The sequence below is a fragment of the Ranitomeya imitator genome, chromosome 4, assembly GCF_032444005.1.
Source record: "Ranitomeya imitator isolate aRanImi1 chromosome 4, aRanImi1.pri, whole genome shotgun sequence".
Lineage (NCBI taxonomy): Eukaryota > Metazoa > Chordata > Amphibia > Anura > Dendrobatidae > Ranitomeya > Ranitomeya imitator.
Genome location: NC_091285.1, coordinates 640,002,063 through 640,028,658, shown reverse-complemented (window position 1 = coordinate 640,028,658; position 26,596 = coordinate 640,002,063). Strand labels below are relative to the sequence as shown.

General features: G+C 46.3%; 1 protein-coding gene across 2 annotated transcripts in view; it reads right to left on the bottom strand.

The window, feature by feature from the left end:
- ADAM9 (ADAM metallopeptidase domain 9) overlaps positions 1-26,596 on the bottom strand; it is a 100,202-nt gene that overhangs the window by 27,003 nt on the left and 46,603 nt on the right. For both annotated transcript variants that reach the window (XM_069766869.1, XM_069766870.1), the window contains exons 7-14: positions 25,437-25,502; positions 8,412-8,480; positions 4,987-5,156; positions 4,212-4,293; positions 3,744-3,877; positions 2,486-2,657; positions 1,407-1,499; positions 951-1,146 (exon numbers count right to left, since the gene is read on the bottom strand). In XM_069766869.1, the coding sequence (XP_069622970.1) occupies positions 951-1,146; positions 1,407-1,499; positions 2,486-2,657; positions 3,744-3,877; positions 4,212-4,293; positions 4,987-5,156; positions 8,412-8,480; positions 25,437-25,502 (982 nt within the window). The remainder of the gene's footprint in view (positions 1-950; positions 1,147-1,406; positions 1,500-2,485; positions 2,658-3,743; positions 3,878-4,211; positions 4,294-4,986; positions 5,157-8,411; positions 8,481-25,436; positions 25,503-26,596) is intronic.

Sequence of the window (26,596 nt, the reverse complement as noted above, 5' to 3'; positions counted from 1 at the left end):
ACAATATGTTTTGCAGCAATAAGGTTGCGAAGGTCTTGAGACAGCTCACTGGTTTTACCCATCATGAGATGTGCGTGGCACCTTGGTAATGAATGTATAGGCGATCAGTTGAACTAGCTGATATTTTTCAATAAGTGGCAGAATTGCTTTTTAATTACTGATAGATTTCATCTGGTATAATGCCTTTAAATGACATTTTCAGCTCTCTTTCTTCGTGTTCAATACTTTTTCAATATGTAATTTCTAATTTTTACGATAATGAGGAAAAACTGGAAAGAATATGAGCGCAAAGGGGTTTTATCCGGGTTATTTAAGCAATAAAAGCAAAAATGTGCTCACCTTGGAGGGTTACAAACATCACAACCCCTTTATCAGCTGAAGAAAATGGCTTCTGGAGATCCACAGAAAAGATACCAAATGTAACTGGAGAAGGCTGAATTGAATCCGCGCTGTCAGTGGTGCAGGCAGCAGTGAAAAAACAAAGGAAGTTTAATTGCGGTTTTTATTATATCAACGCGTTTCGACACACGCTTGCTTCTTCCTCTGGATAAAATAATTTCTGTGGTTTATCCTGAGGAAGAGGAAAGTGTGAATCGAAACGCGTAGATCTAATAAAAAACGCCTTTTAACCTTACTACATACACCACTGGCAGCGCAGATTTCTCATTATTACACATAATTTATGGACACCTATGGTTTGAGTTCTTTGCCTGTGTGGATTGGATGGGTTGTTACCGAGATATGGTGAGAATTTCATGTCAATAGCACCTATAGAAATATATTCATTTTGAAAATTGTTGACGTGTTCGATACTTATTACGCCGTCTGTATGCCTAACAGCCAAATAAATGACAATTGCTTTTTTTACACCACGGCTGCTAGGCAGGGACCTAAATAATTCTCTGGAAGCGCAAAAGTCAGACTTTATTACAGATATTCCTTGATCTTACTCGGTCCGAAGATTCTTTGGCACTGGGCGTCGTAGTACTGGCAGACACCGTTGTAGCAGTAGGCTTTGGTATTTTGGCAGGGGTTTCCGTTCTGGATGAAGACATCAGGTTGGCAGAAAGGAGAAGAGCCATTGCAATACTCGGGGAGGTCGCATTCATTGGTGACAGCTCGGCACACGGTACCACCGGGGGAAAACTGGGGAGAAATTCACAGATAATGTTATAAAAAACTTGGTAAAAGTTTGACTTCTGGTCCACACTTCATATATTACACACTGAGCCATGTACTTACATAGGGCTGCTGAATTGTACTATATTGGAGGATTGTTTCAGGAGACAAGTATGGCCCCCCTGCCGCATTCCATTCTATTGATGGACAACCCCTTTAAGAGCTGACTGTCGGGGGTGTTAGCACTGCTCATGTACTGTATGTACTGTATAATGTCCCCCTCTTACCCGGCAGTTTTGACAGCAGGCGCCGTTTGCACATTCAGCCCCTGAACGCAGCTTGCATTTTCCAGGTTGGCAACAGGGGTCCTTCTCACATTCCTAAAAAGCCCCCAAAATACAACCAAAAAAAAGCGATGAGTCATCCACAACATATACAAGTAGAGAAATCAGAACTTTCCATCAAAAGGTCAGATATCACAGGTTTACATTCACTCAAGCCCACCAGGGCTAAATCCACTTACGGAATGAACGTCCATACAATGGTGGATTATTCATAGACTTTTTAATAAAAATCCAGAGTAAAACCAAGAACGCCACATCAAGATCTCACCATAAGTTGAAAAAAAAAACTGCCCTGCTCCATCCAAACAGTTTAGAGGCTTTTCTAGTTTTAACTATTTTTTTTTTTTTTTTTTAAAGTGATGATGTCCTCTACTTTACGACTTGTAAAAATAGTTGTTCTGCTACTTGACCACTAGGAGGCAGTCTTTAATGTGAACTTTAGATTGATGGGTAGACTTGTTTGAAAATATCCTACCGTTTAAAGTTTTTATGTTAAATTTTATATTTTTTTTGTCTTTTTATTGATGTCATTTTTGATTTTCCACGTCCCCACATATTTAAAAACAATCCTGAAATCTTACAGTTTTCATTGTGGGTGATGAATCTCGTAATACAAAGATACATCCTGTTCTGTGGAGATCACATCTCAGCTGTAATCTCATTATCATCACAGACAGGATTACAATGAAAAGCATCAAGAGCACGTTCACAAGAGATGGTGTCACAGCTCACCTCCTCCACCCTCTCTGCACGGTGATCTCTGCACAGGTCACAGAGCAGGCCCACAACAAGCTTTAAGAAATCAATTATACCTCTCAAAACTATAGTTTCTTACAGTCCGTGTGATTGCTGTAAATGGAGCAGAGCATTTATTCGGGCAAGATGGCCGCATTTATAATAATGTACAGAAAACAACATAAAAATACCGGAAAAAAATGAAAAAAATAAAATAAAATCAGAGGATAAAAACATACCAAAAAAAAAAAATCTAAACAACACGTTCCTTTTTAAAATCAGTTCACCTTTTCGTTTCCACAGTCGCACTCCTCCCCTGGGTCCACCAGTCTGTTTCCGCAGAAGGGGGCGGTATAGGACTCGTCCGGCCTGGGCACATTCAGGAGGCAAGTTCCACCTTTGTTCAGAATTAATTTCTCAAAGTCGTCCTCGCTGCAGCTGCTGAAGTTCTTAGAGTCTCTGCCGAGAGGAAGAGAAGGACCGCAAGTAATAATGCCATATAGGTAAATAGTCCATCTCCCTACAGGACCCCCCACCTATAGCAGCCCAGAACCACCAACCAGCGAGGGCCGATGGGCCTAACAGCTAATTTCTGTAAGTAAACAGGGGAGGAACTGTTGAAATCCCCTGCAGCGCCTCCATAGGAGAGATGAGGCATTACACAATTACAATGTAAATCAATGGGCTGTGCCTATAATGCATGGAGGAGCCGGGGCCCTTGTTGGTCGCTTCCTGCTCTGGAATATGGACCATTGACTAGTAGGGCAGGAAAGTTTACCTTTTGGACACGGCCCCCCGAAGCTTCTATAACTGTGAACATTGCAGTTCATATTCTACACTACTTTTTTTTATTGATGCCCTAGTATAGGCCATCCATATTTCATTGGTGGAGGTGCGACACCCGGCACTTCCGTCAATCAGCTGTTATAGGCGTTGGGCAGCAAGTTCTCGAAATGTTGCTGAAAATGGCAGATCTGTCAAGACTGTTGCGGACGCGACCGGGTACTGCAGATCAGCCCTCTAAGTCATCCTAAGAATAGACCTTCAATAATAAAAAAAAAACCTCCAGTTGTCTGCAGACTTGTGAACCCTCCCAGTGCGCACAGTGCGAGCTGTGAGGATTCTCCGATGCCGGGAGCTGGCGGACAGGTGACCACAAGTACGGGATTTGCATACTAGATGCGTCCATGTAATTGGCATGTGCCCGCGTGTATGCAAAGTACACACTTGCGGTCACCCGGCGAATCCTGACAGCGTGCACTGCAAGCGCTATGAGTATTCGCAAGCCTGCAGTCACATAGAGTTCTCCAAGGCCGGACAACCCCTTTAGACCACTGCTAATGCCAGCAGTGGTGGCTACAGAAGAAATATGGCAACACATGGCACCCAGTGTAATCCTAGCAGGTCCTAGATGCAAGACAGGAGAGTCCTTAAAGGGGCGTAAGGACCAGGGTCATCCAAGAGGAACCATATAAAAGTATGTCATCCTTCCCCAAACTCTGACAGCATGGAGTCTGACCATTCGGCCGGCGTGCAGGTACTCACGAGGCTCCGGAGTTCATGATGCAGTATTGAGTGGAGCATTTACAGCCTCGGTCGTTGTCGTGATTCATTCCCAAATTATGGCCCAGCTCATGAGCGACGATTGACGAGAAAGACTGCAAGGTCTGAGTAGAGAACTAGAGAAAGGACATCATGGATAATCTGCAGGATTGGAAATCACTAGAACAGTCCCTCCCTCCCAAAAACGGTGCTCATAGCTTCCCCCCACCCCTATATTTATTCGGGGAGGGTCTTGGATAGGGCTTGGAGGGGTCGGACCCCCAGCGATCGGTAAGTTATCCTCCATGTAAATGTAATCAGAGGATCGGTATGATGCTCTCCCTCTGCCCATGCTTTACACTGCAGCGCTGCTCCAACTAAAGATTATCAGGTAGCGGCCATAGATATGGAGGGAAACGATCCTCATCAAGGTTGGACTTGCCCAATCAGATAAATCTAGTATTGTCTTACCACATTTATTCCACCGGCATGACTCCTGGAACACACGGTGCCCACAAAGGCCATTCCCGCGGTGCCACCAAATTTCTTCTTCCTGCAAATAATCGATAAAACCAGAAAAAGAATAAATATTAATAGTCGCAAAGCCGATAATAAAGTAATGAAACGAACAACCCCAAGGAAGCTGCAACGCTCTATAAATCTCATCCGTCACTTTATTGCTGTGATCGGTCGGCGGGGGTCCCAGCTGACAAACCCCGACCAATGGAATATGCTAGAATGATGCCATAATTTAGTATTAGCACTGACCCATTTTATTTATACATGTTTCTGAGACAATTCCATGCATTATATTGACTGCGGAGTGATTTCAGTGGGTAATGTGTAATGCTTCATTTCCCCTGCGGGGGTGCTGCAGGGAAACTGAACACCTGCTGCCTGGGGTAACTCTGTACTCTTAGTAAGTAGCAGCTGTGCTTAATCCTATTGCTATAAACAGGATTAAACTGCAATACAAGGCTCTGTCGATATTAACCCCTTCCTGCAGCGGCCATAATTCGCTTTGCATGCTTTACTTTTTTCCCTCTCCTTCTTCCATTGACGCAGCCGTAGGAGGGCTTGTTTTTTTGGGGGGAGAGACAAGTTGCTTTTTTGCCATCAATGGTGCTATGTGAGAACATTGTGACATTTTCAGAACTTTTATTGCATTTTGTTCAGAAAGGATAAAAGCGTGATCCATTGTGCCGAATGACAAACTCCGCTCATCGACATCAAGGCAGATACTTACAGAACCAACTGAGCGCTGTCATGTCTGCGCCGCGGCAGGAGCTGAGTCTCGCGCCACTGCACAAAACGACCGAGCACTTCTCCAGCAGAGCCGTCGATGTTGATGTAATTCATTGTGGTCCAGATCTCCAGCCCCACCAGCACAACTCTTATGTTCAGCATGGAGTACATCTAGAGAACACAAAGACAAAGCTTCATCTCCAAGGAAGGGGAGAATGGAGCTCGAAAGGATATGATCTATGGAGGTCTGCCCGTATGAACCCCTACTGATCTCAAAAACATGGCACGCAAAGTCCCTTACATGATTGGAAAGATAGTGAGCACATGCGACCGCTGCTCCGTTCACTGTCAGTAGAAGCGGTGGTCGCACATGGTCACTACTGCTCCATTCACTGTCAGTAGGAGCGGTGGTCGCACATGCTCACTACTGCTCTATTCACTGTCAGTAGAAGCGGTGGTCGCACATGCTCACTACTGCTCCATTCGCTGTCAGTAGGAGCGGTGGTCGCACATGCTCACTACTGCTCTAATCACTGTCAGTAGGAGCGGTGGTCGCACATGCTCACTACTGCTCCATTCACTGTCCGTAGGAGCGTTGGTCGCACATGCTCACTACTGCTCCATACGCTGTCAGTAGGAGTGGTGGTCCTACACGCTCACTACTGCTCCATTCACTGTCAGTAGGAGAGGTGGTTGCACATGCTCACTAATGCTCCATTCACTGTCAGTAGGAGCGGTGGTCGCACATGCTCACTACTGCTCCATTCGCTGTCAGTAGGAGCGGTGGTCGCACACGCTCAATACTGCTCCATTCACTGTCAGTAGGAGCGGTGATCGCACATGCTCATTACTGCTCCATTCACTGTCAGTAGGAGCAGTGGTCGCACATGCTCACTACTGCTCTATTCGCTGTCAGTAGGAGCGGTGGTCGCACATGCTCACTACTGCTTCATTCGCTGTCAGTAGGAGCGGTGGTCACACATGCTCACTACTGCTCCAGTCACTGTCAGTAGGAGCGGTGATCACACATGCTCACTACTGCTCCATTCGCTGTCAGTAGGAGCGGTGGTCGCACATGCTCACTACTGCTCCATTCACTGTCAGTAGGAGCGGTGGTCGCACATGCTCACTACTGCTCCATTCGCTGTCAGTAGGAGCGGTGATCACACATGCTCACTACTGCTCCATTCACTGTCAGTAGGAGCGGTGGTCCTACATGCTCACTACTGCTCCATTCACTGTCAGTAGGAGCGGTGGTCCTACATGCTCACTACTGCTCTATTCACTGTCAGTAGGAGCGGTGGTCACACATGCTCAATACTGCTGCATTCACTGTCAGTAGGAGCGGTGGTCGCACATGCTCACTACTGCTCCATTCACTGTCAGTAGGAGCGGTGGTCGCACATGCTCACTACTGCTCCATTCACTGTCAGTAAGAGCGGTGGTCGCACATGCTCACTACTGCTCCATTCCCTGTCAGTAGGAGCGGTGGTCGCACATGCTCACTACTGCTCCATTCGCTGTCAGTAGGAGCGGTGGTCGCACATGCTCACTACTGCTCTATTCGCTGTCAGTAGGAGCGGTGGTCGCACATGCTCACTACTGCTCCATTCGCTGTCAGTAGGAGCGGTGGTCGCACATGCTCACTACTGCTCCATTCCCTGTCAGTAGGAGCGGTGGTCGCACATGCTCACTAATGCTCCATTCGCTGTCAGTAGGAGCGGTGGTCGCACATGCTCACTAATGCTCCATTCGCTGTCAGTAGGAGCGGTGGTCGCACATGCTCACTACTGCTCCATTCGCTGTCAGTAGGAGCGGTGGTCGCACATGCTCACTACTGCTCCATTCGCTGTCAGTAGGAGCGGTGGTCGCACATGCTCACTACTGCTCCATTCACTGTCAGTAAGAGCGGTGGTCGCACATGCTCACTACTGCTCCATTCCCTGTCAGTAGGAGCGGTGGTCGCACATGCTCACTACTGCTCCATTCGCTGTTAGTAGGGGCGGTGGTCGCACATGCTCACTACTGCTCTATTCGCTGTCAGTAGGAGCGGTGGTCGCACATGCTCACTACTGCTCCATTCGCTGTCAGTAGGAGCGGTGGTCGCACATGCTCACTACTGCTCCATTCCCTGTCAGTAGGAGCGGTGGTCGCACATGCTCACTAATGCTCCATTCGCTGTCAGTAGGAGCGGTGGTCGCACATGCTCACTACTGCTCCATTCGCTGTCAGTAGGAGCGGTGGTCGCACATGCTCACTACTGCTCCATTCGCTGTCAGTAGGAGCGGTGGTCGCACATGCTCACTACTGCTCCATTCGCTGTCAGTAGGAGCGGTGGTCGCACATGCTCACTACTGCTCCATTCCCTGTCAGTAGGAGCGGTGGTCGCACATGCTCACTAATGCTCCATTCGCTGTCAGTAGGAGCGGTGGTCGCACATGCTAACTACTGCTCCATTCGCTGTCAGTAGAAGCGGTGGTCGCACATGCTCACTACTGCTCCATTCGCTGTCAGTAGGAGCGGTGGTCGCACATGCTCACTACTGCTCCATTCGCTGTCAGTAGGAGCGGTGGTCGCACATGCTCACTACTGCTCCATTCGCTGTCAGTAGGAGCGGTGGTCGCACATGCTCACTACTGCTCCATTCGCTGTCAGTAGGAGCGGTGGTCGCACATGCTCTCTACTGCTCCATTCGCTGTTAGTAGGAGCGGTGGTCGCACATGCTCACTACTGCTCCATTCATTGTCAGTAGGAGCGGTGGTCGCACATGCTCACTACTGCTCCATTCGCTGTCAGTAGGAGCGGTGGTCGCACATGCTCACTACTGCTCCATTCGATGTCAGTAGGAGCGGTGGTCGCACATGCTCACTACTGCTCCATTCGCTGTCAGTAGGAGCGGTGGTCGCACATGCTCTCTACTGCTCCATTCGCTGTTAGTAGGAGCGGTGGTCGCACATGCTCACTACTGCTCCATTCGCTGTCAGTAGGAGCGGTGGTCGCACATGCTCACTACTGCTCCATTCGCTGTTAGTAGGAGCGGTGGTCGCACATGCTCTCTACTGCTCCATTCGCTGTTAGTAGGAGCGGTGGTCGCACATGCTCTCTACTGCTCCATTCGCTGTTAGTAGGAGTGGTGGTCGCACATGCTCACTACTGCTCCATTCGCTGTTAGTAGGAGCGGTGGTCGCACATGCTCACTACTGCTCCATTCGCTGTCAGTAGGAGCGGTGGTCGCACATGCTCACTACTGCTCCGTTCGCTGTCAGTAGGAGCGGTGGTCGCACATGCTCACTACTGCTCCGTTCGCTGTCAGTAGTGATCTCGTTATTTTACATATGTTGCTGCCCAAGTTCAGCTTTTGCTTTTTCTACGATAAACCCCTTTAAACTGGGGGGTAACTTATAAAAATGGGTCTCTCGTACTTACATTATCGAGGTAATTGGACAGCTCCACCATCTCGGCTCGCACAGCAGCGCTGTTTCCCAGTGTATCGTACTGCGAGAGATAATGAGGAAAATGTTTATGCTACAAAAACATCCAGAACCGGATTCTTCAATGGTTTGTTACATACAGTGGATATAACAAGTCTACACGCCCCTGTTAAAATGCCAGGTTTTTGTCATGTAAAAAAAATATTTCAGAACTTTTTCTCCACCAACTTTTTATTTTGCTATGGAATCTGAGAGCAGCATGATGTAGGGGCTGAGATGATGATTCCAATGATGTGTCACTTACTGGGAGGATTGGTGCAATTTTGATAGAATCTCTGTTTTCTTTGCTGTAGATCTAGCAGTGCTCTAAATGCTGAGCTGTGTATAACCCCGCCCACACCACTAATTGGCAGAGTCCTGTGTATACTGTCAGAAAGCTGCCAGTCAGTGGTGGGGGCGTGGTTACACACTAACTGGACTGACTTGCACTTGACACCTAGTCCTGTAATGGTAATCTCCTGCTGATAAAACACTGATTGTATTAAAACTACAGCACACAGCCTAGTAAGAGACATTGCTCTCAGATTAAATAGCAAAAACCTGCTGACAGATTCCTTTTAATGTTACCCATAATCTGTATAAATACAATGAAAAATAAGCTAAAATCTTTTAGGGTGGAAAAAGCAAAATAAAGAACCAAAATAATGTGGTTGCATAAATATGCACACCCTGACTCGAATACTTAATATACCCTTTGGATATATGACTGACTGTTGAAATAAATTCACTCTACTTTTCATTAAAGCAGATCTGTCATTAAATCTCCCACCAAGCGATTTTATTGTTTTCTTTTCTGTTTTTGCAGGACGAGTTGTAGCTTTTAACCCCTTTCTGACATGGGATGTACTATCCCATCGAGGTGGGGTGGGCCCCTATGACCATGGACGGGATAGTACGTCCAGCGCGATCGGCGGCGCTGCCCCCGTGATCGCGGCCGGGTGTCAGCTGCCTATCGCAGCTGACATCCGGCACTATGTGCCAGGAGCGGTCACGGACCGCGCCCGGCACATTAACCCCTGGCACACCGCGATCAAAGATGATCGCGATGTGCCGGCGGTGCAGGGAAGCATCGCGCAAAGAGGGGGCTCCCTGCGGGCTTCCCTGAGCCCCCTGCAGCAACGCGATGTGATCACGTTGCTGCGAGGGTCTTACCTCCCTCCCTGCTTGTTCCAGACCCGGATCCAAGATGGACCCGGATCTCCTGCAGGGAGGGAGGTGGCTTCACAGAGCCTGCTCCGGACGTTTGAAGCTGTCTGGTAACACTATCGGGGGCTGAAAGGTGGCAGATGAGGTTTAACAATGATAAATGTAAGGTTATACACATGGGAAGAGGGAATCAATATCACCATTACACACTGAATGGGAAACCACTGGGTAAATCTGACAGGGAGAAGGACTTGGGGATCCTAGTTAATGATAAACTTACCTGGAGCAGCCAGTGCCAGGCAGCAGCTGCCAAGGCAAACAGGATCATGGGGTGCATTAAAAGAGGTCTGGATACACATGATGAGAGCATTATACTGCCTCTGTACAAATCCCTAGTTAGACCGCACATGGAGTACTGTGTCCAGTTTTGGGCACCGGTGCTCAGGAAGGATATAATGGAACTAGAGAGAGTACAAAGGAGGGCAACAAAATTAATAAAGGGGATGGGAGAACTACAATACCCAGATAGATTAGCGAAATTAGGATTATTTAGTCTAGAAAAAAGACGACTGAGGGGCGATCTAATAACCATGTATAAGTATATAAGGGGACAATACAAATATCTCGCTGAGGATCTGTTTATACCAAGGAAGGTGACGGGCACAAGGGGGCATTCTTTGCGTCTGGAGGAGAGAAGGTTTTTCCACCAACATAGAAGAGGATTCTTTACTGTTAGGGCAGTGAGAATCTGGAATTGCTTGCCTGAGGAGGTGGTGATGGCGAACTCAGTCGAGGGGTTCAAGAGAGGCCTGGATGTCTTCCTGGAGCAGAACAATATTGTATCATACAATTATTAGGTTCTGTAGAAGGACGTAGATCTGGGGATTTATTATGATGGAATATAGGCTGAACTGGATGGACAAATGTCTTTTTTCGGCCTTACTAACTATGTTACTATGTTACTATGTACGGGGATATAATGTGGTTGGTAACAGGGCCGGCATCAGCACCCGGCGTATCCGGGCAAGTGCCGGGGCCCTGGGGAGACAGGAGGGCCAATTCAGGGCCGGCGTTAGGGGCAGGCAGCTGCCAGTACCTACGGCCCCCGCTCCCCCAGGGGCCCTCAGCTAGCAGCTGTTATGGGGCCCCTGTGAGGCAGGGGGGCCGCCTGTCACAAGCACCAACTCCCCTGCTACCGCTTTGAACTTTACCGGCGTCTGCAAAATGATGCATCACCTGACGCTCCCTCTCCCATCATTCCCCACTCTGCCTCTGACACTGCCGCTGCAGGTGCGCGATGACGTCATCGCGCCCCGCTGTGTGTCAGGCAGTGCAGTGGTAGCCGCTAAGACCGGAGCAGGGAGGGAGCAGCGTGGCGCGGGAACGTTGAGAGGCGAGGAGTGTTTTTTTTTGTAACTAACAGTGAGTACTGGACTATGGGTCATTCTTGGGGGGCTGTGCTGTACACTACATGTCTGTGCTATATACTACATGGGTTTGTTATATACTACCTGGGCTGTGCTGTATATTATATGGGCTGTTATATACTACGTGAGCTGTGCTATATACTATATGGGCTGTTATATGCTATGTGGGCTGTGCTGTATACTACATGTCTGTGCTATATACTACATGGCTGTTCTATATACTATGTGGGCTGTGCTATATACTACATGGCTGTGTTATACTACGTGGGCCGTGTTATATACTATGTGGGCTGTTATATGCTTCGTGGGCTGTGATATTTACTACATAATAATAATATTTATTTTTTACATAGCGCTAACATATTCCGCAGCGCTTTACAGACATTATCATTGCTGTCCCCAATGGGGCTCACAATCTAAATTCTTTGGAATGTGGGAGGAAACCGGAGTGCCCGGAGGAAACCCACGCAAACACGGAGAGAACATACAAACTCTTTGCAGATGATTTCCTTGGTGGGATTTGAACCCAGGACTCCAGCGCTGCAAGGCTGCAGTGCTAACCACTGTGCCACCGTGCTGCCTACTACATGGCTTTTCTATATACTACGTGGGCCGTGTTATATACTACGTGGGCTGTTATATGCTACGTGGTCTGTGCTATATACTACATGGCTGTTCTATATACTACCTGGGCTGTGTTATATAAGGGTATGTTCACACGTTCCTGATTTCCATCCTTTTTTTTTCAGGACTGTTTTTTAAAAAACTGCAGCTCTTGGCAGAAAACGCAGGTCCTTTTTTTGGTCCTTTTTTGATGCGTTTTTTGATCCTTTTTTTGATCCTTTTTTTTATGCAGTTTTCTATGCAGTTAAAATGGCTGAAAATACCCTAACCCTACCCCTAACCGTACCCCTAACCCTAACCCTACCCCTACCCCTATTCTAACCTTAGTGGAAAAAAAAAAAAAAAATTCTTAATTTTTTTTTAATTGTCCCTATCTATGGGGGTGACAAAGGGGGGGGGGGGGGGTCATTTATTTTTTTTTTTTTATTTTGATCACTGAGATATATATCTCAGTGATCAAAATGTACTTTGGAACGAATCTGCTGGCCGGCAGATTCGGCGGGCGCACTGCGCATGCGCCCGCCATTTTGCAAGATGGCGGCGCCCAGGGAGAAGACGGCCGGATGGACATCGGGACGCCGGGTAAGTATAAGGGGGGGAGATTAAGGCACGGGGGGGCATCGGAGCACTGGGGGGGGGCATCGGAGCACGGGGCGGTGGGATTGGAGCACGGGGGGGCGGGATCGGAGCACGGGGTGGCAGCCACACTCCGCCCACGCACTTCCGCCCGCTTCCCCGCACTTCCTGCTGCAGCGGTTCGGCACCACAAACCGCAGTAAAACCCGCAGATATTTTTTTCATCTGCGGGTTTTACTGCGGGTTTGACCTCACAATGGAGGTCAATGGGTGCAGAACCGCTGCGGCTCCGAAAAAAGAAGTGACATGGTACTTCTTTTTTACCGCGGCTATTCAGCGCGGCTTTTTTTCCCGATTCCCGCATCATGTGCACAGTGGTTCCTGTTTTCCATAGGGTACAGTACACTGTACCCTGCATGGAAAACAGCTGCGGAACCGCAGCGGCAAAAACGCTGCAGTTCCGCAGAAAAAAACGCACTGTGTGAACATGGCCTAATATGTGGCTGTGCTATATACTATATGGGCTGTTATATGCTACGTGGGCTGTTATATACTACATGGCTATGTTATATGCTACGTGGCTTTGGTATATACTACGTGGGCTGTGTTACAGTATATACTACATGGCTGTGTTTATATGCGATCATGAATCACGGTATGAGTTAAAGGGGGAGCCCACTGAGACTCTTTCGCCCGGGGCCCTCAAAAACCTGGAGCCAGCCCTGGTTGGCAATATTTGTTTCTTAATGAAAAAAGAGGTTCTGCAGCAGCTAACACGTATTATAAGAGACCATGAACTTCCTCACAATAAATTAATATTAAAAGTCTCCATGAAGCATATTGACCTGGATAGGGCCATGGGCCCCCTTGTAATGGTTTCTGATGGGGGCACAGTGTTAGCGTTCTCTAAGACTCGGTGCAGAGATGAGGCCTACGAAGGGAGAATATAAAACAACAGGGAGGAAATATTCGCTGACGGTTCCAATTAGATATTTGGATGTGGAGGCAAATTGACAGCAGCAGGAATGGAGTTATTAGGACGCTTGGTGTCAGATAATGGACACTGTGCTCAGAGATCATGGAGATTAGTAAAGAAAGGGTGGGGACGCTGACACAGGGTGGAAATGCCCAGAGGAATTCTGAAAAATGATCCAATAACAGATGTGCGGCCATAGAACGTCACAATCCAGTGTTATTGTCAGCTGCAAATACAACCGGATTAACGCTCATCATTACAAACGCACTTCTAAAATCACACTAAGCAATTGCCCTGAAGTGATTGTCCATCACCAATATAATGCTAATCATCGTAGGGGTTGTCTGGCATATAAACAAAAAAAGGCAGACCCAGGAATCAAGAGCCTGTCCCCCCCAAGTCAGAATAAAGGGGTCACTAGTATGGGGACGCGCTGCAGCATGCCACATTCACATGAACAGAGCGGAGGTCAGCACTGTGGTAAGACGGTAAGGTGCAGGAAGCGACATTACCATCTGTCCAATGCCGGAGACGCAGTCAGCAACTATAGGTGGTGTCTGCTGCTGCACGCACTCCCTACACAAAATAATTACTCTCAGTGCCGTCATTGACATGTAAAAATGGATTCAAAGCAAATTAAAGCTTTGCTACTGAAGAAAATGAGTATTATAATACTGCTCTTTGGACTCAGGTATACAATAATTATAATACTGCTCCTATGTACAAGAATATAACTACTATAATATTGCCCCTATGTACAAGAATATATCTACTATAATACTGCTCCTATGTACAAGAATATAACTACTATAATATTGCCCCTATGTACAAGAATATAGCTACTATAATACTGCCTGCTATATACAGGAATATAACTACTATAATACTGCACCTATAAACAAGAATATAACTACTATAATACTGCCCCCTATGTACCAGAATATAACTAATATAATACTGCCCCTATATACAAGAATATAACTACTATAATACTGCCCCTATGTACAAGAATATAGCTACTATAATACTGCCTGCTATATACAGGAATATAACTACTATAATACTGCCCCTATGTACAAGAATATATCTACTATAATACTGCCTGCTATATACAGGAATATAACTACTATAATACTGCACCTATAAACAAGAATATAACTACTATAATACTGCCCCCTATGTACCAGAATATAACTAATATAATACTGCCCCTATATACAAGAATATAACTACTATAATACTGCCCCTATGTACAAGAATATAGCTACTATAATACTGCCTGCTATATACAGGAATATAACTACTATAATACTGCCCCTATGTACAAGAATATAACTACTATAATACTGCCTGCTATATACAGGAATATAACTACTATAATACTGCCCCTATGTACAAAAATATAACTACTATAATACTGCTCCTATGTACAAGAATATAACTACTATAATACTGCTCCTATGTACAAGAATATAACTACTATAATACTGCCCCTATGTACAAGAATATAGCTACTATAATACTGCCTGCTATATACAGGAATATAACTACTATAATACTGCCCCTATGTACAATAATATAGCTACTATAATACTGCCTGCTATATACAGGAATATAACTACTATAATACTGCCCCTATGTACAAAAATATAACTACTATAATACTGCTCCTATGTACAAGAATATAACTACTATAATACTGCTCCTATGTACAAGAATATAACTACTATAATACTGCTCCTATGTACAAGAATATAACTACTATAATACTGCTCCTATATACAAGAATATAACTACTATAATACTGCTCCTATATACAAGAATATAAATACTATAATACTGCCCTATATACAAGAATGTAACTATATAATACTGCCCCTATATACAAGAATATAACTACTATAATACTGCCCCTATATACAAGAATATAACTACTATAATACTGCTCCTATGTACAAGAATATAACTACTATAATACTGCCCCTATATACAAGAATATAACTACTATAATACTGCTCCTATATACAAGAATATAACTACTATAATACTGCTCCTATATACAAGAATATAACTACTATAATACTGCCCCTATATACAAGAATATAACTACTATAATACTGCCCCTATATACAAGAATATAACTACTATAATACTGCTCCTATATACAAGAATATAACTACTATAATACTGCTCCTATATACAAGAATGTAACTACTATAATACTGCTCCTATGTACAAGAATATAACTACTATAATACTGCCCCTATATACAAGAATATAACTGCTATAATACTGCCCCTATATACAAGAATATAACTGCTATAATACGGTCTCTATGATTAAAGGGAACCTGTCACCCCGTTTTTTGAGATTGAGCTATAAATACTGTTAAATAGGGCCTGCGCTGTGTGTTACTATAGTGTATGTAGTGTACCCCGATTCCCCACCTATGCTGAGAAATAACTTACCAAAGTCGCCGTTTTCGCCTGTCAATCAGGCTGGTCAGGTCGGGAGGGCGTGTTCACAGCGCTGGTTCTTCCTCAGCTTTACGTTGGTGGCGTAGTGGCGAACAAGCAGCGCGCGATCTGCGCTGTCATCCCTTTCGTCGGTGGGGGCGGCCATCTTCCTGGGGCCGCGCGTGCGCAGATCGAGTGCTCTGCTGCACGGGGCTTCAGGAAAATGGCCGCGGGATGCCGCGCGTGCGCATTAGAGATCGCGGCGGCCATTTTCCCAAAGCCGAGATGCAAACTCGGCTTTGGGAAAATGGCCGCCGCGATCTCTAATGCGCACGCGCGGCATCCCGCGGCCATTTTCCTGAAGCCCCGTGCAGCAGAGCACTCGATCTGCGCACGCGCGGCCCCAGGAAGATGGCCGCCCCCACCGACGAAAGGGATGACAGCGCAGATCGCGCGCTGCTTGTTCGCCACTACGCCACCAACGTAAAGCTGAGGAAGAACCAGCGCTGTGAACACGCCCTCCCGACCTGACCAGCCTGATTGACAGGCGAAAACGGCGACTTTGGTAAGTTATTTCTCAGCATAGGTGGGGAATCGGGGTACACTACATACACTATAGTAACACACAGCGCAGGCCCTATTTAACAGTATTTATAGCTCAATCTCAAAAAACGGGGTGACAGGTTCCCTTTAAGAATATAGATCTGAACATGTAGAAGATTTTTACACAATTAAATACTTTTCTTAAAGCTATGGAAACACACTGATGTGACGGTGATGACTTCTAACAAAGATATTTGGCTGATAGAGTCACCCTTAAAGCTCTTTTGTCGAACACAAGTGACTCAATCCCTCATCAGAGACTGTGAAATACCGTATGCTGTTGTAATGCGTCATATGATGGAGCAGATCCAAAGGTTGGGTTTTCTGGACTCTTCTATAAGGTTTTCAAAAGCTCATACAGTGTTGTGAGGTTAAAAAAGCAGATGGACCACCAGGCGGGTCTTCCTAGCACAGAGCTAGTCCATTCACTTACACTTCTTATTTAGTGAGAACTCGAGTCTTTGTATAGTGGAGCAACCAAGGGTGTAGCTATAGTGGGAGCAGGGGCCGCAGTAGAACTTGGGCCCTGGAGGTCCCTTTGATCACAAGAAGACCAATACTATTAAATATCCGTGATAGTTAGGGCTCATTTAGGCGTTCGTTTTTCTCGCACGAGAGCCGAGTGTGATTTTTTCCCCCGACAATCTGCCTCCAGAGCTTATTGTAAATGAAAGGGAATCTGTCAGTACGATAAACCCTCCTCAGCCATCTATATGAGCATGTAGGTCATAGGAAGCTGAGTAAAATGACACCTTGATATCTGCAATGTGTGTTTTATTGCAGAAAAATGCACGTTTCTCCTACGCCTCATTGGGGGACACAGGACCATGGGTGTTATGCTGCTGCCACTAGGAGGACACTAAGTTAACACAGAAAGATTAACTCCTCCTCTGCAGTATACACCCCTTTACTGGCCAGGATTCAACCAGTTCTTGCTTAGTGTCTGTAGAAGGCACTTGGGTCTGTTTTCAGACCCCAACTTTCTTATTTTAATTTTAATTTTTATTCTTCTGTAAAAAAAAAAAATTTTTATTTAACGGAGCGAAGGGGGCGATGGATTCCTTTTATAGGGTCCGCTCTCCCCCGAACCATCAACAGGCGAGCACGGCGAGTATACCTTCCCGTCCCTCTCCTGCGACGTTTGGGGCACGCCTAATTTTACTGGGGCGACGGTTCCTCCTTGGTCCCGATCTCCCCCCCCCCTGCAAGACGGCGAGCACATAGAGCCCTGCTCTCATGTCCCTCTCCGGGGCCCGACAGAGGAGGATATACCACCTGAGACAAGGCCCACATCTGATGGCGTCACACAGCCTCAAGACAAAGCCCCCTTAGGGGACAGACGAAGATATATCAGGGGCCTCTCCATCCCCCATCCAGGGTGCATGGATTGAGCGCGGACCCTCACAGTGACAGGAGGACCCGCAACACTGTGAGTACATACCCTCCCTGCGCTCCCATCTGTGGCAGAGATGCGGTCCGGGTCCCTGGGGAGAGGCTTCGTCGGCCGGGTGTCAGCAGCGCTCCGTCGCGGCCGCCGCGCATCACCGGCAGGGCCCAGAAATTTAGTCCCCGGCTTTTCAGTCGGACTAGGCCGCAGTGTGCAGATCCACCCACGGCCGTAAACCCCGCCCCCAATATCAGCGCTTCTCGTCTGGGACGAGAGGCGCCCTGCAGAATCTCAGGGGCCATATTGCCACTCATCTTCTGCGGGGACAACAAGACCCCGAAGGTGGCTCACGCTGACTGGCACTACCAGGACCGCCGCGGCTACATTCCTCCCTGGGGACACAGGCACAGGACCGTGGGTAAGCGGCTTCAAGAAAGCTTAACCCCTTCCCTGCACCACAGTGCATATCCTGTCTCTAAAGGCACTATGTCTCAACCTAAGGAGACCAAAAAGGGTAACAAGAAGCACACAGTGTTTTTCACTTCATGTGCCACTTGCAATATGGCCCTACCCCGAGCTCACAATACCCCATTATGTGCGAATTGTGACCCGGCCTCTGTGCAGCCGCCTCCCACCGCCGCCAATGCCGCCGCTGACCCTGCAGAGCCTAGTCCCCCTGAGTGGGCCACTTCCCTGTCACAATCTATGGCTTCCCTAGCCAAGTCAATTGACTCCCTCCGGGGTCCCTCTTTAAGTCAGCCCGCGGAGGACTGTGGTGACGGTACGGATCCGTCCACCGGCAGGGGGCGTCCTCTGTCACCAAGAGCTTGGGGTACCAGGAAACGTACCCATGTCTCACCCCCCGACCACGATCGTGTTTGTTTTTCAGCATCCGCGAGTTCAGTCTCTCGTTCCCCTTCTCTGGAGAGCCTAAATGACTCTGAATATGAGTCCGAGGACTCTTACATCCAGGATTCCTCTACTTCCCAAGAGACACTGGATTCTCTCATTGAAGCGGTCGACAAAACCCTGAAGGTGGACGAGGAATCCGTATCCATTCTGGAACACGCGGTGTCTTTTAAGAAGACAAAACGTGTCCAAAAAGTATTTGTCACTCATCCTGAGTTTAAAGAAATCGTACAAAAACACAGGGACCGCCCTGACAAACGCTTCATGGGGCAAAAGCCTATTGAGGCCAAATACCCCTTTGCTCAGGAACTAGCCAAGGACTGGCTACAGTCTCCCTCAGTGGATCCTGCAGTATCGCATCTCTCTTCCAAAACGATCCTATCACTGTTCCTCAGTCAAGAACCCCTCTGACCGCCAAATTGACTACCTGGCTCGCTCAGTCTTTGAAGCCACAGGAGCGTCTCTCTTTCCATCCTTCGCCGCTTCTTGGGTGCCTAAGGCTATGGTCGCTTGGGCTGACCCACATGTCTTCAGAGCAAATGCCTTGGTCCTGCCGTGGCGCCAATTCCGCCTCCCGTACATTTTTCCTCCTCTCCCCCTGCTACCGAGAGTCATCAAGAAGATCAGGGCAGAGGGGGTGCCAGTGATCCTCGTGGCGCCGGACTGGCCGCGCCGAGCATGGTACGCAGATCTGGTTCAGATTGTCGCTGACGTCCCCTGGCGTCTTCCAGATCACATGGATCTTCTCTCACAGGGCCCGATTTACCACCAGAAATCAGGGGCCCTGTCTTTGACGACCTGGCCGTTGAATCCTGGATTCTAGGCCAAGCGGGTTTCACTCCCAAGGTGTCCTCCACCATGATCAGGGCTAGGAAACCCGTATCCATGCGCAGTTACCACCGTATCTGGCGAATTTTCTTCGCATGGTGCGACGCACATGGACGATCGCCTCTGGCATTTTCCATTCCTTCAATATTGGAATTTCTCCAATCAGGACTAGAGTCGGGTCTCGCACTTAGCTCCCTCAAGGAACAGGTGTCAGCATTGTCAGTCCTGTTCCAACGAAAAATTGCCAATAGATTACCGGTTAAAACGTTCTTTCAGGGAATTTCCCGTGTGGCGCCTCCCTACAAGATGCTTTTGGATCCGTTGGATCTTAATTTGGTCCTTGGAGCCCTTCAGGAGGCCCCCTTCGAACCACTACAGGACGTCTCTCTGACCTTCCTTTCCTGGAAGGTAGTTTCCCTAGTGGCTATTACATCCATCAGGCGTGTTTCGGAGTTGGCGGCACTATCCTGCTGACCTCAGTTTCTGATTTTTCACACGGACAAGGCAGTCTTGAGGACTTCTCCTTCTTTTCTGCCCAAGGTCCTCCTTTCACCTCAACGAGATTATTCTGCCTTCGTTCTGTCCATCTCCAGTCCATCGCATTGAGAAAGCTCTGCACACTCTCGACGTGGTGAGGGCCCTTCGACGGTATGTCTCACGGACGGCTCCCTTCCGCAAGTCGGATGTCCTATTCATACTTCCAGAGGGACCAAGGAACGGTTCTCCCGCTTCCAAGGCTACGCTAGCCAAGTGGATTCGATCTGCTATTCAGGAATCCTATTGTGTCAAGGGTGTTCCTATCCCAGGATTAAGGCCCATTCTACTCGGTCGGTGGGCACCTCTTGGGCCATTCGGCACCAGGCATCAGCACAACAGCTTTGCAAAGCTGCGACATGGTCCAGCTTACATACTTTTACGAAGCATTACCATATTCATTCTCTATCTTCTGCAGACGCCGCCATTGGCAGGCGCATTCTGCAATCGGCGGTACCTTAGCTGTAAGCCACCGGTACATGGGGTATTAGCAGATATGTTGCTCCCCACCCAGGGACTGCTTTAGGACGTCCCATGGTCCTGTGTCCCCCAATGAGGCGTAGGAGAAAAGGAGATTTTTGCGTACTCACCGTAAAATCTTTTTCTCCGAGCCAATCATTGGGGGACACAGCACCCACCCTGTTAGCCTATTGGCTTGTTATTTCTTTGGTTTTGACATAGTTTTATTGTCTTTCGTTTAATACTCCTACTGCTTTACTACCAAACTGGTTGAATCCTGGCCAGTGAAGGGGTGTATAGATCCCAGTCTTGGCCTCTCACTCAGCCAAATCAGATCTCATACTTTGCACTGATGAGAGGCAATACCCAGAAACACAGTGTCTGCAAATTGAGATTATGATTTGGCTTTTATTCCAATTAATTTTTCAATACTCATTAAAGGGCCGATAATAACTTGTAGGATCGCTACTTCCAATAGGTGGTGCTAGAGTTCAAGTCTTCTTCTTCTGAAAAGATGATTTGCTTATCTAAAAATCTAACAGAGAGCTCCTTCTGAAACTTATGGTTTCTGAGCTCCTCTGTGCTGATTCACGACCACTTCAATATTGAGCTGAACTTTGTGGTCATAAATCAATTGGAGAGGTGCTGGGAAATAGACAAGAGTTTACAAAAACTCAAGTCAGAATGAGCTCACTGACAAATTTTCAGTTAAAGTCAAAATGGTGAAGAAGTAGTTATGGAAAAAAAGTTAATAAAGCCCCCACAAAAGGGGTCTATACTATTCCCGGTAACTAGCTCTTGAAGCTCATCAAGAGAATGCCAAGAGTGTGCTAAGCAGTCATCAAAGCAAAAGGTGGCTACTTTGAAGAACCTAGAATATAAGACATAATTTGAGGTGTTTCACACTTTTTTGTTAAGTATATTATTCCATATGTGTTAATTCATAGTGTTGATGCCTCCACTGTGAATGTACAATTCTCATAGTCATGAAAATACAGAAAAATCTTTAAATGAGAAGGTGTGTCCAAACTTTGGGTCTGTACTGAGATATATATATATATATATATATATATATATATATATATATGAATTAAAGAAGTTGTTCATTTTCAGGAAAATGACCAAAACCTTAAAATTATAATATTTGTATTAAATATAATTCTCCTTATAGGAGAATAGTTGTGCACCCCCCCCCCCGTGTATTATTCATTATCATTATTATTATTATTGTTATTTATTTATATAGCACCATTAATTCCATGGTGCTGTACATGAGAAGGGGTTACATACAAATAAAAATATCACTTACAGTAAACAAAACTAACAATAAGACTGGTACAGAGGGAAGAGGACCCTCCCTTGCGAGCTTACATTCTACAGGATTATGGGGAGGGAGACAGGAGGTCGAGGGTTGCAGTAGCTCCAATGGTGTTGAGGTGGCTGTGTGGTCTTTACAGGCTGTAAGCTTCCTTGAAGAGGTGGGTTTTCAGGTTTCTTTTGAAGGATCCAAAAGTAGTGGATAACCGGATGTGTTGGGGCAAAGAATTCCAGAGGATGGGTGATATTCTGGAGAAGTCTTGGAGGCGATTGAGTGAGGAGCGAATAAGCGTGGAGGAAAGGAGAAGGTCTTGGGAGGACCGGAGATTACATGAGGGAAGATATTGAGAGATTAGTGTGGAAATATACGGAGCAGAAAGGTTATGGATGGCTTTGTAGGTCAGTGTTAGTAGTTTAAACTGGATACGCTGGGAAATTGGGAGCCGGTGAAGGGATTTGCAAAGAGGTGAAGCAGGAGTGTAGCGAGGAGAGAGATGAATTAGTCAGGAAACAGAGCTAAGGACGACTGGAGGGGTGCGAGAGTGTTAGAAGGTAGGCCACAGAGGAGTATGTTGCAGTAGTCGAGGCGGGAGATGGTTAGGGCATGAACAAGCATTTTGGTAGAGTGTGGGTTGAGGAAAGGACGGATTCTGGAAATATTTTTGAGCTGGAGGCGACAGGAGGTGGCGAGAGCTTGGATGTGCGGTTTGAAGGACAGGGCAGAGTCAAGGGTTACTCCGAGGCAGCGGATTTTGGGGACAGGGGAAAGTGTGATTTCATTTATTTTGATAGATAGATCAGGTAGGGAAGATATGCGTGATGGAGGAAAGATAATGAGTTCAGATTTGTCCACATTGAGTTTGAGGAAGCGAGAGGAGAAGAAGGAGGATATGGCCGATAGGCACTCTGGGATTCTGGAGAGCAGAGAGGTGACATCTGGGCCAGAGAAGTAGATCTGAGTGTCATCAGCATATAGATGGTCCTGGAAGCCATAGGACCTTATGAGTTGTCCCAGGCCAAGTGTATAGATTCATTAACAGCAGATCGATCATATCCCTTTTATCATGATGCCTTTAGTGAAGCAATAAACTAGGACAAGCCGCCATATATTGATCCATTGTCTCACACACACAAACACGATAGTAAAACAGTTTCAAGTAATATTGTGACAAAACTATAATATTGAAAACTCCGGCTCCTGCTTGAAACAGCAGCAAGTCTGATAAAACTTTGTCACAGCGAGTAGGTCTGCATGTCGCATAAAGTGACATTTCAAAACGCTACTATGGATATGAGCTTTTACCATTTTTTAAGTCATATCGATGTGAATTCAAATATTTTATAATCTCCCCAGAGTACCCCTCTAAAAGGAAATCTGTCAGCAGGGTTTTGATGTAAATTGAAAGCGGCATGATGTAGGGGCAGAGATCCCGATTCCAGCAATGTGACACTTACTGGGCTGTGCTGTTTTAATAAAATCAGTGTTTTATCACCAAGAGATTATCACTACAGGACTAGGTGTCTCGTATCTACTGGTCGAACCATATCCCCAACACTGATTGGCAGCTGTCAATATATAGTGTACACAGAAAGCAGCCAATCAGTGCTGTGGGCAGGGCTATACACAGATCAGCATTCCACGCTCTGCAAGATCTTCAGCAGAGAAAACTATGATTGTATCACAACTGCTGCACCCAGTGAACTAAGTGATACATCGCTGGCATCAGGGCTTCTGTCCCTACGTTATTCTGCTATCAAATTACATAAATTGAATCTGTCAGCATATTTTGCTAGGTAAAAAATAAATAAATTATGAGCGAACCTACTCGGTTATACTCGGCTATCACAGTGCTCGGATGTGCTTGTTACTCGAAGAGCAACAGGCACTGCTCCATGTGAAACTTGAATCTCCGCCCAGCATCTTTGGTGCCTGTTACGCAGCCAATAAGCATGCGGGCATGGCCTGTGAGTCACTGTAATGCGGTAGCCATCTTGGTTGTGGCCACGTGACATCACCAGGGGTTCTAAAAGGACCGGCGCTGCCTGGTTCGGCACACTAACGCCATTGCACAGCTCTGTGACACCTCATATTGAAGGGAGAGGATGGTTGTCTAGGCCTGTGTGCCAGTATAAGGCTACTTTCACACTATGCGTCGGGCCGACGTACCGACGCACGTTGTGAAAATGACTGCATGACGTGGGCAGCCGATGCAGTTTTTCAACGCATCCGCTGCCCATTCTGCAGTCCGGGGCAGCGGGGGCGGAGTTTCGGCCACGCATGCGCGGTCGAAAATGGCGGACACAACGCACAAAAAAAGTTACATGGAACTTTTTTTGTACCGACGGTCCGCCAAAATCATGCGTCGCAATGCGTCGCTAATGCAAGTCTATGGAGAAAAAACGCATCCTGCGGGCAACTTTGCAGGATGCGTTTTTTCTCCAAAACGACGCATTGTGACGGACAGCAAATGACGCAAGTGTGAAAGTACACTAAGGGCTAATCATTTTTATCACAAACAATCTGCATTTAGCGTAGGGAGGGAGAGAGAGTCGCAGGAGCAGGGGGAGTGATAGAATCCAGTCAGTAGGCAGGGATTGGGGCTGCGCAGTCCATTGACAAAGCTACAGCTGCAGATTTTTTTGTGGAGGATGAGAATATTTTATATATTTTGATCCATCAAGTATTATGTGCTGAGGTTTTTTTTGTGTGTTACGTAACACCCAAAAATCATCAAAACATTTTCCTGGGCTAAATTCCTCATCCATACACTGTTCTGTAACGTGGAGCACATTTCTGTGATCTCTTTGTAGCTTTTAATAATTTTGCAGGCCTCCATTTCTCAGGCTGATCGGTATTATATTGCTCACCCATAGACTATTCCAGGGTCTGGAGTACATTCCCTTGGTATATAACCCTCAAAAAATAGTTGTGACAAAACCCAGGAAAGTGAATGAGAAAGCTGACGTGTCATTCGCACGTTGAGTATTTCTGACTTGCAGATTTGGTGGAGAGAATAATTTGACCCATGTGGGTGACATGCCCACAATCCGTGATAGTAGCGTTTTGGACCCAGCTCACGTTACAAGCACAATGGATCGGATTTAGACAAATCCCATGCCCACTGTGCTTCTATTTGACATTGTGAAAAGAAAATACGCTGCGTCCAAATGCTGCTATACCTTGATTGTGGGCACAAAGCATGTCAAATCTCTGTGCGATTTTCACCATTGACTTCATTCAGATCGATCAAAAAAGAAGGCAAATATTGTTCTCATCAACGATCTGGGAGTCACAGATGCTTCCAGGGTCTTCCGCATGTTGTTCTCCTTCCATTCAGCACATTTCCCATCCATTTGAACACTTTCACTGCCCCCCCAGACCTCTTTGTAGGGTCTGTCGGAAAAAAAGCTTGGCTTTCCCATTGACTCCCATTATACTCGTTACTGGAAACGAGCATCCGAGCATTAGGAATCGCTCATATCGAGCAATGAGCATCTGAGCATTAGGAATCATGAGCATTTTAGCGCTCGCTCGTCTCTATTGCCATATCCTTTAATTAGCTTTTCGCTGTATTTTAGTGCTGGAGTTTATCAGTTGATCACAGCTACTGGTGATCATGGGCACTTGGGATCATAATGGTCTATCTCTACGGGAAGGAGGAGGACTTCATTGTCCATTGGCCACGAGCGTTAAATGTGAAAAGCTTCCATGACTTACCCTTTCCTTGTCCACCACTAGGAAGAGCTCCACATATCTGGTCTGGGGCAGGACTGCTCGCTTCTTCTAAACAGGAAGACATGGAAGACTATTAGACGGGCACCGGCAGCGACAAACATCCTATGTGGCAAACAGATCACTGAATGATAAAAAAGACCCTACACTTCAGACACAAAGGTTTCTCAGCACAGTCTTTTCGCTGATTGTGGAGGTTTTGAAAGAAGCAGAGGTGAAGCTCATCAAAATCACAAAAAAATGATGGCTCCCGCTACATTTATGTAGACCCCTATGGAGGACCTTTCACTTTTTTTATTTTTATTTTTTTAATTTAATGGAGTACCCCCTTATATTGTCACCGCTATTCCACTGATTCTGGGACAGTTTTTCTTTTTCTTCTGTGCCCCCCGTTCCAAAGTTAGACCCCTTTTAATAACGGTGAAAAAAATTTTTTTTAACCAACTGGGTGGAAACCACGGAACCTTCCTGTGGGCGTTTGCTTCTGCCCCTCTTAGGCTGGCCAATAAAAACACAGAAGATCTGTGGTTTACGCCCAGTTGCTTAAAGTTAAAAAATTTGCACCATTATTAAAAGGGGGCATAACTTTGGAACGGAGGGGCACAGAAGAAAAAGAAAAACTGTTCCAGAATCAGTGAAACACCGGCAACAGTTTACATTTTAAAAAATCCAGTGAACGGTCCCATATAAAAAAAACCCATTATTAGACACGGCAGAGTCACCCAATACCCCATATATATCATATTACTAAGCTGAGCAAATGTCTGATAAGTGCTGTCAATCAATAATGGCACCGACACAAGAACAGGAAACGTTATGCTGGTAAACGTATCTAGGCTATGGAGTCTTCCATCTCCTGCTCTGTTTCCCATAACCCCTTCATTGCTCAATTTTACAGTTTCATCACTTTTTTTTTTTCATTTTTCTATGTACATTACAGTTTTTCTTTTTAGTCGTCAGTTTGAACTGTCCCATTTATTTTACCCTATGATGTACTGAAAATGGGGAAAAAAAATCCAGTGCCGTGAAAAGGAAAAATAAGCACAATTCTGCCAATGGTTTTATTTTTACGACTGATTACTGCGATACCAAACTTGTATAATTTAAAAAATATATATATTTTAGTGGTTACAAAAATTCAGAAC